This window comes from Pagrus pagrus, assembly GCF_965226575.1.
Source record: "Pagrus pagrus genome assembly, chromosome: 5".
In the NCBI taxonomy this organism is placed as follows: domain Eukaryota; kingdom Metazoa; phylum Chordata; class Actinopteri; order Spariformes; family Sparidae; genus Pagrus; species Pagrus pagrus.
The window spans coordinates 13,677,679-13,690,671 of record NC_140189.1 but is presented as its reverse complement, the minus strand read 5'-3'; the positions used below and the strand labels follow the sequence as shown (position 1 = coordinate 13,690,671).

Below are 12,993 nucleotides of genomic sequence, written 5' to 3'. Positions count from 1 at the left end.
AGGGCTCCTAGTACGAAGGAGCGGAAGTGAGGCCGAGCGTTCCGGCCGCTGATAGGCTGGACACCTACAAGGAGGCTGAAGAAGTGTAGCTCGCATAAATGGCAGCGGGATGAGGAGCTGATCAGTCAGTCTGTCAAATAGGTTGGACATGGCTCAACTACGGAATCCACTGAAGGGTGAGTCAATAAGTCAATACTATAGAGAAAAAATGGCAGTTTAAAGGACAGAGGGATAGCTTGTGGTTAGCACCGCTAACCATTCGGTGTGGCGCAGTGAAACCGCTAACGGTCCCCCACCGTGTGAGCGTTGCGGTAAATTGCTCGACCAAGGGACCAAGTGCTGAAGTTAAGCTGCATTTTGTGCTCTTCGTTGTCTTTTCTGCCCCACAATGTTAACGCTACTGTTTGGCCCTGCTCTGGTCATCGTTATTCGAGTTAGAAAAACCAAAACAGCCGAGCCCCAAAGTAGGATATTCGTAGGCCGTGTTATTAAAATACGGCACTCAAATGACGCCTTGCTAACCCACCAAACATGGCAGAAACACGGCAGTTTATTCAGCAGGTAGCTCGTCAAAGCAGCGCTTCAATCAGTGTGGGGAAATGCTTCGTCTGCAATTTAATGCTGAGTCGTCAACAGTTATTCATTAATCCATGAAAATGTTGCCTGAGGGCATTTATTCGACCAATTTTGTGCCGAAACTACCAAAAATAGTAGCAAGTGTCCTAATATCTAAACTCGCACCGTAAGCTAACGTTATAACGGTAACTCGTACGTTTGGATATAGAAGTCGGACGTCCCACTTCTTGCTAACATTAGCTACATTTCAGAGATGACTCTTTCCTTCAGTAAAGACGGAGTTACTTGATACGAAAAGATTAATATTTCACAACACATGGAGCAGTCGTAAATGATGATGTATTATGATGGCTTAATTATTGCCATTAGACACTTAAGTACTTTGAACTCCACCTCAGGCGACATTTAAAGACTGCTTGCATGTTAATATGCCTGCATCAGTAACGTTAACAATAGAGCAATGCTGCCACACGCGACTCTTAGCTTTGATACTTTACTTTTGACTGTACTTTTTACATGTTTGATACAACTATCTTATAAGTAAAATGTAAATACAGAACCTTAACATGTATTTTAAAATGTTGGTAAATCAACTTTTATATAAGTGATTGATTTTCAAACTCCGAATTTAAATATTTAGAGTACATTGAGGTAATAAGACAAACTCAGAATTATTTATCTTTTCCATGACTAAATAAACAAGCTGTTCTCAGAGGAAAATGAGGTCGCCAGAACACTGTTTGTAGCTAGAAAGTCATCATGAAAACTAAGAGAGTTTGTTTATTTAGTTTGTTTGGGCATAAAAAATCAGTCACTGAAGCTCTTTCTCTTTTGATTAAAATGTCTTCCCCCTAGCTTCATAGTGCACCTTTTAAATACTTTCTCTCAGTTGTCTATAGGTTTAGCCTAAGGGTAATGTGCAGCTATTAGCTACAACAAAGTTTCATTCCAGTTACAGTACGATCCCTAAAAATCTTTGTCTTGAAAGGTGCCATATAAATAAAATTGTTATCATAACACCAGTTTGTATGTCCCTCCATTAGAAATTGCTCCGCTGCGACATAACTGCCAGCATTACATCAAACAGCTGTTTCGTGAAATGTCTGAGCCTAATTAAAAAAAATGTAAGTGATTTGCTGCTGCTGTTTTAGTATCCCATCTTGCATTGTTCACTAATGTGGCAAATATACTCTGTCTGTCCAGGATAAGACCCTTGAGAGCCAGAGGGCTCGAGAGGTCAGCAGTGAAACCAGAGGACTTCCCAGAATCCAATGTGGATGGGATCAAGATGAAGCTTCCTAAACGCTGGGCTGCAAACAGGTGATGATAACATAACATAACAAAACACCAAGACTCCGGATGAGACTGACAGTTGAAGAGCAGCAGTATCATTTATGGACACTGCCAGTTTGTTTATTACTACTTACTCAGTACAGTTTGCATTTACATTTACGTATACCTGCATATACATGACTTTAAAAGGCAATTTTAACATCTAAAATACAGACTTGGAAGTGAACACAAACTCCCTGAGTCTAAATCAAAGCACAGTCAAGTATCACGTGTCTAAAGAAATGTTATCAGGCAAAATCTGCCGTTTCTCCCTGAGGGCAACAACAGTGGAAAGCTCAACTATGAGTTTGTTGTGCAGATTAATTATCACACTGTGTAGAACCTGTTTGTCAAACTTATATCAAATAACAGCTAATCTGAATGTCCACCTGATGCTACGCTGACTGTGCCCACTAAACAATGACGATCAGTACCTAGGGAATTATTGCCATAAACTCACAATCAACATTATCCCTGTGTATTATGTTGATGTTCACGGGTCACAGTCTTTTTCTGTGCTCTTGTCGATTTATCAATATTTCTTCCCTGAACTAAAAAGTCTGCCACAGTATTCAAAATACAACCCAGTCCACCTTTATTTTTGTGCAGAGTATAGTGCCAAAAGGGTGCCAAACGGTGCTTTTCTCTTTCACTTCCTAAAACTTTGTGCACCCTTCTATTCTTGTTTTAACCCAGAGCATATTCTGCTGTGTGAAAAAATATGTAAATGCTTCTGTGAAGGTTTAGGCCCAGGTCAGGTAAAATGGCCTCATGTGCACATTTTTCTCTACTATCAGTGCATCACTCTTGGTTGTTAGCATTTCTCTGTGTCTGAATGTGACACCTGCATATGTACCTTCTCACAATCTCTCCCACTACTTAATACTCACAAAACCTGTTGCTTCTGTCATGGCAACAGCACACTGAAAAAGAGGAACAAGCCATTTTCACTCACAGTATTTTCACACGTTTATTGCTTAGAGCATGGTACACAAGACCAAGGGTAGTCACACTAATGCCAGCTGTTCGCTCTCTTTATACCATGGCTTCATTAGCATCTTGCATGCCTTTGCTCTTCAGACAAAAGGCTTATAAGACAAAGGTCAGGATCTTCTGATGACATCCAGGTGAGCAACAATGCCTTAGTTTACGTAATCAGGCCGGGGTTCAATCAGTCGAAGAATACATTTCCTGTTTGTTTGTTTTTTTTTCCATTTTACAACCCAAAATCATCATCATCATCATCATTATCCAGTTTGGGATAGAGCAGAGTCAAGTGTCTGTTCATGTTTGTCACTTTGCATAGCATTTACACTGGCCTTAGTGCATTGTTTCCATATCAGACCAATCAAACCACTGATAACAGACGTAGTGATAAGAAACAGGGCAATGCTTTTGCGTCAGTGTGCAAATGTGGGATGTACCCATAAATGACAGGGTCCCACTCATGCACATCATGCAGATATTTCCCACGCATATATACAGTGTTTGACTTATGACACAGGAATACTATTGCATGTCAGCCAGTGCGCTAAACAAAAATGAACTGTTTCTTGCGCTCTAACGGAGTAGAAGATACAGAATGTGGCACCAACAATGTGACCTCTGATATCTGCAATATTGCCATTTTAGTCAACTCTGATCATTTTCTGTAACAGTTAAACACAATGTTTCAAACTCTAACGGGATGCTTTCCTTCTCCCCATCTCGCTGTGTGTGTGTGTATGTGTATGTGTGCGTGTGTTCAGGCGTTTGTTACTGCTGTGTGTGGTTTTAGGTTTGCTGGGTTTGGTAACAGTCTCTCTCCCACTGATTGACACGGAGCCGAGTAAACCTGTTGACTGGCATGTCAACCCTGCACATAGAAAGGTGAGAGTGAGCATTTGTAGTGCAGAGTATTCAGCCATGTTGACACAGATGCTTCCAATATAATAGAAGAGAAAAAAAAGAACAAGAACAGATAGAGAATTCATAATGGAGCTGGAGAAAGCCAGACAAACTCAGTCAACATCAGAGACTGTATGAGCTCTACCTTTTGAAGCTACACAGTTAAAAAACAATATAACATCTTACACAAACGAATAATTTCCTCCCAACGGGATCGTCAGGTGTGTTTGTTGTGTTTTTTCCTGCACACATAGATGTTTGGTTGCTCTTAGATAAGTGGCTGGTTGTTTGGTGCAGATACCCATGGTTTCCACAGGACGCCACCAAGTGATGTTTGGGATTTAGCTGGACTTGGGACTTTTATGGGATAATAGATTGTTCGTGTTACAATTTAGATTCTATAGTCTTCAAACTCTGCCTCAAGTTTCTTAGGCTGTTATAGGCTACAGATGGTTGCACAATGGGCTACAAGCAGGATATAAATTGATGTGATCTGAGGGCACGAATGAAATTAATCCGAGCACAGTAATTATAATCTAGCAAGATAAGATAAGTTATTAATTATTTGAGTGAATGAATACCTGTCTGGCTTTAGAGTAGTGTGATATGACTAAATGTGGATAATAATTTTTGTTGTGAGAAGAAATAAGATTTTTTTTTTCTTACATAATTGAAATTAACATGAAGTGGCTTGGTCAAATTGGGAATAAAGACTTGTTGACTGGTACTGAAACTTGGATATGAAGATGATTTTTAAAGAACATTCTTTATATTTTCTTCCATGTTGCTAAATGTAACACAACATGGTTTCAGTTTGTTCATATAATGTATGACAAATAAACATAGAAAAGCAATTTATCTTATGACTATGTTGCCACGGTGGAACATTAATATCAGTATAATAGTTGTAACTGCCTCAACATCGCAGAAAATCAAAAAAAGAAAACGCTTTGTATATGACTCAACTTCCTCTTCTGTGAAAAGCCACTAAAACTGAGTCCTTGACACATATTTGTAAAACTGCTCTTTGTAACCGCTAATCTGCTTCTTGGTAGTAATATGATTCGCAATGACTGCCACTTGTTTTTGTCTCAATTTCCTGACGTGCTGTGAAACAAGCTACCATATAACCATGGCCTGTTCACCTGAGCATTGTTCTGATTTTTGGACATTAATGTAAATACCCTCAATAATCAAAGATAACTCTTTATTGACAAAAATATGGGTAAGTAAGGTAAAAAATTAAGAAAAGGGGTATATGAAACTAAATTGAAAATAGAAGTAAACCCAGAAACTATTCAGTAGCAATTAAAGACAAATTTACAAGGCAAAATTGGCAATTACCGTAAGATATCAGAGTGCTGTAGTGTAACTGCAGAGAATTTGGCACTGTTCGTCACACCATCATTTTAATGTCTCTGCTTTGGAGCTGACATAACGCTGACATCTTTTCATAACCTCTGCAGCAGGTGCACGAGCACGTGCGCAGGGTTTTGGAGGGTCCCTGTCGTCCGGACAGAACTAGGCAGAGCCTGTTAGCGCGACTTCCTGCTTCCAGTCAAGAGACCCAGCCCTTCCTGTGGAAAGACATTCCGTTCCCTGATGATCTCCTCCAGTATCCACCGCCATTTGGATTCAAAGGTCTTCAGGGCAAAGTAGAGGAGCTTCTTAAAAAGGTGAATAATACAACCTTTTACTTTATGAAATGTAAGTACAATGTTGGCTATGTTTATTTTATTTGAAGGTGGACCCCAAGAAGAGTAGTTGTTGCCAAGACAACAACTTATGGGGAATCCAATAAGCAATAAACAATGTGACAAATGGAAATGCCAAAACACACCAAAAGCTTTGCATGACATATGAAAAGCATACCTCGATTGAAAGCTGCCTCGGCTATACATCACATGCAGGTATAGTAGAGGTACACCACAGCAGTTGTTGGATTAGACTTGTTCAATGTGAAATCAGATCAGCCACAGAAATAAAACCCTAACCTGCCTAATATTATGTAGATCCCCCTCATGCCACCAAAACAGCTCTCACCCATCAGGGCATGGACACATGGCCTCTGGGGGTCTTCTGTGGTGTCTGGCACCAGGACGTTAGCAGCGGGTCCTTTGGATCCTGTGGGTTGGGGGTTGGGGCCTCTGTGGATTGGGCTTGAGAACGTTCCTGAGCAGTTATTTTGGTGTGGTAGGGCATATTTTTAAGAACAATAATGTTTGGTTGGGTGGTAGCTGTCAAAGTAACATCCATGTGAATGCCAGGACCCAGAGTTTCCCAGTGGACCATCTTAACGAGATGTTCGATATTATTCCCTTCATCTGTTAATTTTGCGGCTGGTTGATGTATAATATAATGATATAATATCCTGACTGGATTCACATTGCAGATATATTTCATTTATGACTAATCAAAAGAAAATGTGCAATATCTCTGATTATATTCTAACTAATAGCACACAATTTACTTTTGATACAGTTGATCTTAACATTTAAAATAAACGTATCTTTAATTTGGTTTTTACTGGTCATATTACAATTAAAAATGCCTTCAGTTCTCACAGTTAAAGATCTAATCCAAGTCTAATCATATCTTTAGATAAACTGTAACCGTTGTTAACAGTCGTCAGGTGGTTATAGATGACTAGAACTGGCTGGCTACAGAGGCCTGCTGGTTTCCTTTTATATTAGAAACCTGTTTGAACAATGAGCAGGCAGCTGCACCTCTAGATGGAATGAATTGTTTATGATTTATGTTCATGATGAGGGGCAGCTATAAGGGTAAAGGTAAGGGTATTGTTTCATCTTATAAAATATTTTAAATCCCACGCAAATTTAAGATACTGGTAACTGCCAAGATTTTGCTACGATCACTCAAGTATGGTATAATCATCATGACATAATGTTTATGAACAGTCAGGTGAATTCACCTGTCTATTAGGAATCCCTTTACCTGGTTTCCATGGTCATTTCTAATACACCACCCATTATCACTTGATATGTGTTAAAATAACAGAGATCGGAGCCTTTTACGTTTAAGTTTAATCTTGTACAAGAGGAGAAATCACAAAGCAACAACACAGGATTGTTACAGAGAGAGAACTCGGCGCAGAATAGGAAATGCTTGGTATGTATTTGTCTCTGTGGGTGTGTCTCTTGCTCTGTTCATGCAGCCATTGCTGGGTCATGTCTTCTGCACATAAGATACAGGTCAAGAAGGGGTGAGTGGACTCACTTCCCTAAACTTAGGTAGAAAAACAGTTATATAAAGAGGTGCAAGACTTCAATTTACATGTCTCTAGTAAGTGCAAAATTTCCATCACAATATGAAACACAATCAGGAAGGCTTTTGTTTACAGTGCAAACTGAGAACGTTGATGACTGAGCAGGATTTGATAACAGTGCATACCTGTTGGCAAAGTACCTGCTCTGACCACACTGTCACAATAGGCTGTAACAAGCCTTTTTCTGGGCTGGACTAAGATCCAGAATGAAGCCTAGCGGGTTACAGGCCTCTCAAATGAAGGAAAAATGGTGGCTTCATATTGTAAAGATATTTCAGTAAGCCAACATACCATGATAATCCTGGCAGGCTCATTTCTCTTAGAAAGAACGGACAAACCAACATTGGTCGACATAGAGCAGGAATTGAAATATTCATTTGTTTTAAGACAAAATTTTAAAACAAATTATCCAATTAATTTTCACACAATGAGTATTTTTTTAAATTTTTTTTACATTTATTACATTGAGGTACAACTTGAAAATTAAGAAAGGAGGAAACACCATCACCTGGTTTTATTAATGGCATCACATATAGTCTGTATGAGTGCTTTAAAAAGTTTTGATTTGAAACTTGAAACAAATGTTTCATTTGTGAAATAATGATTTCTGGCCGTACCTAAAGCTGCAGGACTTGGTGCTCCAGTGTCCAAGACCCCCAAGTACACGCTGCTATTTTCACACAAATTGAGATTCTTTTCCCAAGTTTCCATCCAAATGTAGTACAAAATGTTTACCTTATTCTCAGAAATTCTGTTAAAGAAATTTCTAATGAATGTATTTTTCCATCCACTAGTGTTTTGTGAACATTAAGGTTAACGGAGAGAGAGTAATGAATTGATATTATTAGGACACCAGTCAAACCTCAAACAGTTAAAAACAACTTAGAAAAACATGATGGAAATATGATTTTTCTGTCTGTTTACTGAATTAATTCAAGGTTGATAGTTGGTAGTCTCCTCATCACTCCACACATATCTGAAGTTTTCATCTGCAGCTATTTTTGTCTCTTCAGTGAAGAAGCTTCACAGATGTTTAAGTCACATGCTTCATGTGAGTCATGGTTTATTTGCTGCATGTATGTCTTGCACTTTGTTTTGGTTTTATTGATACCATATATTTATTGACATCATACTTTTTTGATACTTTTTTTTTTTGGGTGAAAATTTGCCAACAGACAGGTGGATGGAAACTTCATAATGAAAACAGTAATTAACAGATTGTTTCAGACCCCAGTACAATTAAATAGGTTCAGTTGTTTAAATTTAAGTGTCATTGTGCAAGGGGTTGCAGAAAATAGTGGAACATGCACCTTTAGCTTATGCGAATGTAGTTTAGCTGACTGAAAGGTTTTCACTAATGAAATTCACATCTAATTTCTACATTGGGCAACCCAGTAAAACAAAGATCCTGAATCTACTTTCCTCTGGGGGGAAAACAACACAAAAGTATATCTTTATGTTCTTTATGTTGGAGTAAAAACCTCATGATTGAATGTGTGAATTGTCCTTTACAGCTGCCAGACTCCGCATCTCAGCCGGGAAACACGTCAGATAAATGTTGCCGCTGTGTGATCATAGGAAATGGAGGCATTCTCAAAGGCCTGGAGCTGGGCCAACTCATTGACCGTTTTGACACCATTATCAGGTCAGAAACATAAAAGTGAACAGATGACTGTATTAATCCCTTTTTTACACAGTGGTGACCCGATCAGTGCAGATGGAATGTTAACCTGCTTGACTAAAAAAGTGCGTGCTGAGAATCAATATGTAAGTTTCATTTTGACTGTAGTGTCAAATGTTCTGGTAATAATTATCATCACCAACACTTCCCACCTTGTGTACCCCAAAGTCATGTGACTCAATCATTTATATCAGAAATCACTGACTGGGTTTCTCTCTTGTTCAGGCTGAACAGTGGCCCTCTGGGAGAGTTCAGTGTTGACGTTGGAAGTCGAACCAGCATCAGGATGAGTTATCCAGAGGGCACACCGCTCCACTGGGTCGACACAGACCCACACACTCTGTTTGTAGCTGTGGTGTATAAAGGTGTAGACATAAGCTGGACCTCTGCTATGATCAACAAGCTCACTGTGGTGAGTAGTTTGTGTGTTTGTGTCTATGTTATTGATTGGGTTAAACTTGTCCCAAATCCAACGATAATGTTGCTTATTCAAAAATGGCTTCAGGAAGAATCAATAACAAATATATCTTATTGGGTTTAATGTATTTTAGAGAAAATTGTGTCCTGCAACACATGCAGTCCTAGATACAGTAGTGAGCACTTCTTTCATATCATTTAGTCACGTTTAAAGATTAAAATGGTAGCACAGCATTATCAAGAAATGTCAGCACAGAATAGTTTTGACTATCAGGACTACACTAAGTTCGCTGAACTCTTGCATGTAGCTGTTTGTTGCAGGTTTGTTAGTTGGAGGAATTTTATGCTTTTTTTTAATCCATAGAGTGAAGTTGATATATTTATACATGTTTATACACTATTGCCTGGAATGAGCAAACAAAATGTAGACATTTGAGCATATAGCAGAAAAAGAAAATCACTGAAATCATACAAATGACTCCCAAAATATAAACAGTTTCTAAGTCATAATATACAAAACAAAGTGATGGCAGATATGGACATATTTTGCTTCCTTCCACTGTTTGCTGACCAACAAAGTATGCCTTTACATAGAGTTCAAACAGTAACATTGAAAACTAAATCTGCCAGTGGATTTGGTTAACAAACCGGATTTATTACCTCTTTTCAGTCAGAGCCGGCTTTATGTAAATTAGGCAATAAATAGTCTGTATTTCCACTTGTCTTTGGTTTACTTTCTATGAACGACTGTGTGGCTAAACTCCCTCTCTTAGCAGATATCCGTGATGAGTAGCTACATCTTCTAATGAGTTTGCATGACTACTCTTTCGTGTTTGCCTGTTCCTCATATTGTTTTTAATCTCGATGCCACTACAGAAGAATGTTTTTGTATGATCAAGATTTAAAGCTGATCTGTAGTCTTGAGAAAGAGCTGTCACTGTCTCAGATCAGAGTTGTTAGAGACACATGTCCTTTGTGTTGCAGCCTCTGTGGGACTGGCTCTTCTTCTGGCAGAAGGTTCCAGATCAAATCCCTCTTGAGCCCCACAGGTTCAGACTTCTAAACCCCGCAGTCATCAGAGAGACCGCATTGGATCTACTAAAATACCCTCCGCCCACAAGACGCCTGTGGGGCAAGGACAAGGTAATAGACACTTCTTATACTGGGGATTAAATTAAAGTCTGTCTGTTCTTATAGCCACTGTACAGAATCAATCAATCAGTCAAATACAGTCTGTTATGTTATCTTTTGAAATTATTTGAATTTAAAGCAGCTACAAGAACTTAGATTTCTTTGTTGATTCCGGCAGCCCCTATGGACAAAAGTGGTCATAAAGCCCTGTGTCATTAAGATTGTAGCACACTTAAATTAACACAGAGACATCTTGAACTCTGTGGCTCTACTTCTTTTTAAACAAAACTTGGAGGACCAGGTCCTCTTTGACAGGGAGCAAGTTTCAGACAAAGCTTTAATTTCTCTCCCTTTCTGTGCGAGCCTCCATCACATGTGGCTGTGCCCAAATTTTGTTGTGTAGGAGAGGCTCCCCCCCGTGTTTGGTTTTGGATATTGCAGTACTGACAGCAAGAGCATATTTCCAGTGTGCATTGTGGTTATATTCCCCTTTCCTAACTTTAAACAGTTTTCCCTTAAAATGTTAACTGCCAGAAATATGTTATGTGAGATATAAAGTTGATATGAGCTTTTATTTTAAAAAGTCAGTAACAATCACTCAGTATAATGTATACAAAATTATTTTCATGAAGGATCTGCACTTATCAGAATATGACTCAACTTTATCAGCCAAGTATGTGTACACATGCGAGTACACATGTACTGACACAGGTGCAGTAGAAATGGAGATAGTAATAGACATACAACTAAAAACAAGATCTGCGAATGTTAACAAAGGCAAGTAAAAAATAAAGAAAGCTATTATGTACGTACAAGTAGGTGACAGAACAGATGTACATATAAATATAAAATCTGACAATAACCAACATACAATGGCTGTATACAGGGAAGTGTTTCGGTGATCTGTGATAACTTCTATTCTAAAATGTATTATTTGGGTAGTTTATCATTATAAAAGCAGTTTACTTTTAAGGAATGCAAAAAAACAAACAGAAGAAACAACACAAGATTTCAGAAAATAAAACTATTATTGATGGTGGTTTGCTGGGACAGAAGTAGTAACTAAACAGATTTGAGTCAAGAATGGAAAGAAATAATGGCTAATAAAAGATGATGACAATATTGTTTTTCTCCTTAATTACATTTTGGGTCTTTGTTATTTGGTCTGCAGAATGTGCCTACCATTGGTGTCTCTGCACTGGATTTAGCAAGTCTGCTGTGTGATGAAGTCAGCCTGGCAGGCTTTGGCTACAACCTCACCCAGCAGGGGGCGCCACTGCACTACTATGACAACCTGCCCATGAGCGCCATGCTGCAGGAGACGATGCACAATGTGGACAGAGAGACTGAACTCCTACAGAGCCTAGTCAGAGAGGGGGCCATCACAGACCTAACAGGGGGGATTCACTGCTCCTTCTGCTGACCCTGAGATGTCTGACTATAAAGCACTTCAACCTGTTTGTTGTGAAGTGCTTTTTAAGAAGAAATGAAAATACTGTGTGGAAAATACTGTATAGATGCAATAGCCTGACCAAAAGACTTACAAACCAGGCGAGAGGTAAAATCTGTCAACTTTGTCACAAACTGCTTCTTGAAGGAAACAAAAACAAAAAGAAAGTAATAATGGTACCTGCTGGGCTAGTCTTTCAGTATTTATATTTGAAGGGTTCCTCCTTTAGAAAAAATGGCCTTGGAGCAGCAATTCCATTCATCTGTCCCATGGATTTTTAAACCAAACCAGTGAAATGCTTCCGAGTTTCTTTGCTGATAGACAAACGTTTTTTATATATAAATCATACATTTCTAATGATTCAGATTCATACCAGCATTTCAGACAAGTATTTATCCAGATATTCAATTTATTGCAGGTATTTATTTATAAACATCAAAACATATGCACCCCAAACACTATGTAAAAACTTGTATTATTACAAATAGCTCTCACACTACTGAATTTAGGACTACTTCAGCTTGTAATACCAAAATGTCTTACTGGTATCATCGTACCTTTGCTAGTATAAGAGTTAAAATGGTAGTGTCAAAGTATATCCCTAAGCAGATAAACTGAACTAAACCTATTCTTCTTTTTTTGACTTTTAAATTAAAGGACGGTTAAATATGTTCAATGCATTTTGTGTGTTTACACTGGAACAAATGGATCTGTACTTAAAGTTACAGAGGAATGTGAAAACTATTTTAAAAAAAGTGGATTGATCTGCATCAGTCCAAGATGTCTTCAAGGATATTTTTGAAGCAGGCTTCAAATGGTTAAAACATCTGAAATCATATTTCTTCAGTTGTGTTGTTACATTTTAAAAGATGTTACAGAAGATGGTACCAACAGAACATTGTGAAATGCTACGTTTATCTGCACATTTTAGCATTCCACTGTAGATTAGCAATGTAACAATTTTACTTATTCAGTTCTGTCTGTGGTTTTGGTGGAAGCATTTTTTTTTATGCTGCTCCACAAGAGTTCCGATTTCTTTTTTTATACAACTTTATCTTATTTACTGTGTAGTCTCTCAGAATGGCTGGCCTGTGAAAAAGAGTATATAGATGTTTTTTTTGTCAAGTCTTATTTCACTGTAATGTTATTAGACCTTATTAAAATGCACCTATGATGGAAAAAAAATACATGATACAGTGACTATATTAGTTGAGTATTTGCATGCAAGGACTA

General features: G+C 38.3%; 1 protein-coding gene across 1 annotated transcript; it reads left to right on the top strand.

Moving 5' to 3' along the window:
- Window positions 1-23: 23 nt before the first annotated feature.
- On the top strand, window positions 24-12,431 carry st3gal5 (ST3 beta-galactoside alpha-2,3-sialyltransferase 5). The gene is made up of 8 exons (XM_084352304.1): window positions 24-176; window positions 1,780-1,896; window positions 3,657-3,777; window positions 5,262-5,471; window positions 8,596-8,726; window positions 8,988-9,174; window positions 10,164-10,322; window positions 11,482-12,431. The coding sequence occupies exons 2-8, from the start codon at window positions 1,865-1,867 to the stop codon at window positions 11,731-11,733; spliced, it is 1,092 nt and encodes a 363-aa protein (XP_084208430.1). The 5' UTR covers window positions 24-176; window positions 1,780-1,864; the 3' UTR covers window positions 11,734-12,431.
- The last annotated feature ends 562 nt before the right edge of the window (window positions 12,432-12,993 follow it).

What these genes read in the sequence shown, in the direction of transcription:
- st3gal5 (XM_084352304.1), top strand. Translation starts at nt 1,865, where the DNA reads ATGAAGCTTCCTAAACGCTGGGCTGCAAACAG. An exon ending in CGTTTTGACACCATTATCAG is followed by an intron (nt 8,727 to 8,987) that starts GTCAGAAACATA and finishes TCTCTTGTTCAG; the next exon opens with GCTGAACAGTGGCCCTCTGG. An exon ending in TGATCAACAAGCTCACTGTG is followed by an intron (nt 9,175 to 10,163) that starts GTGAGTAGTTTG and finishes TTTGTGTTGCAG; the next exon opens with CCTCTGTGGGACTGGCTCTT.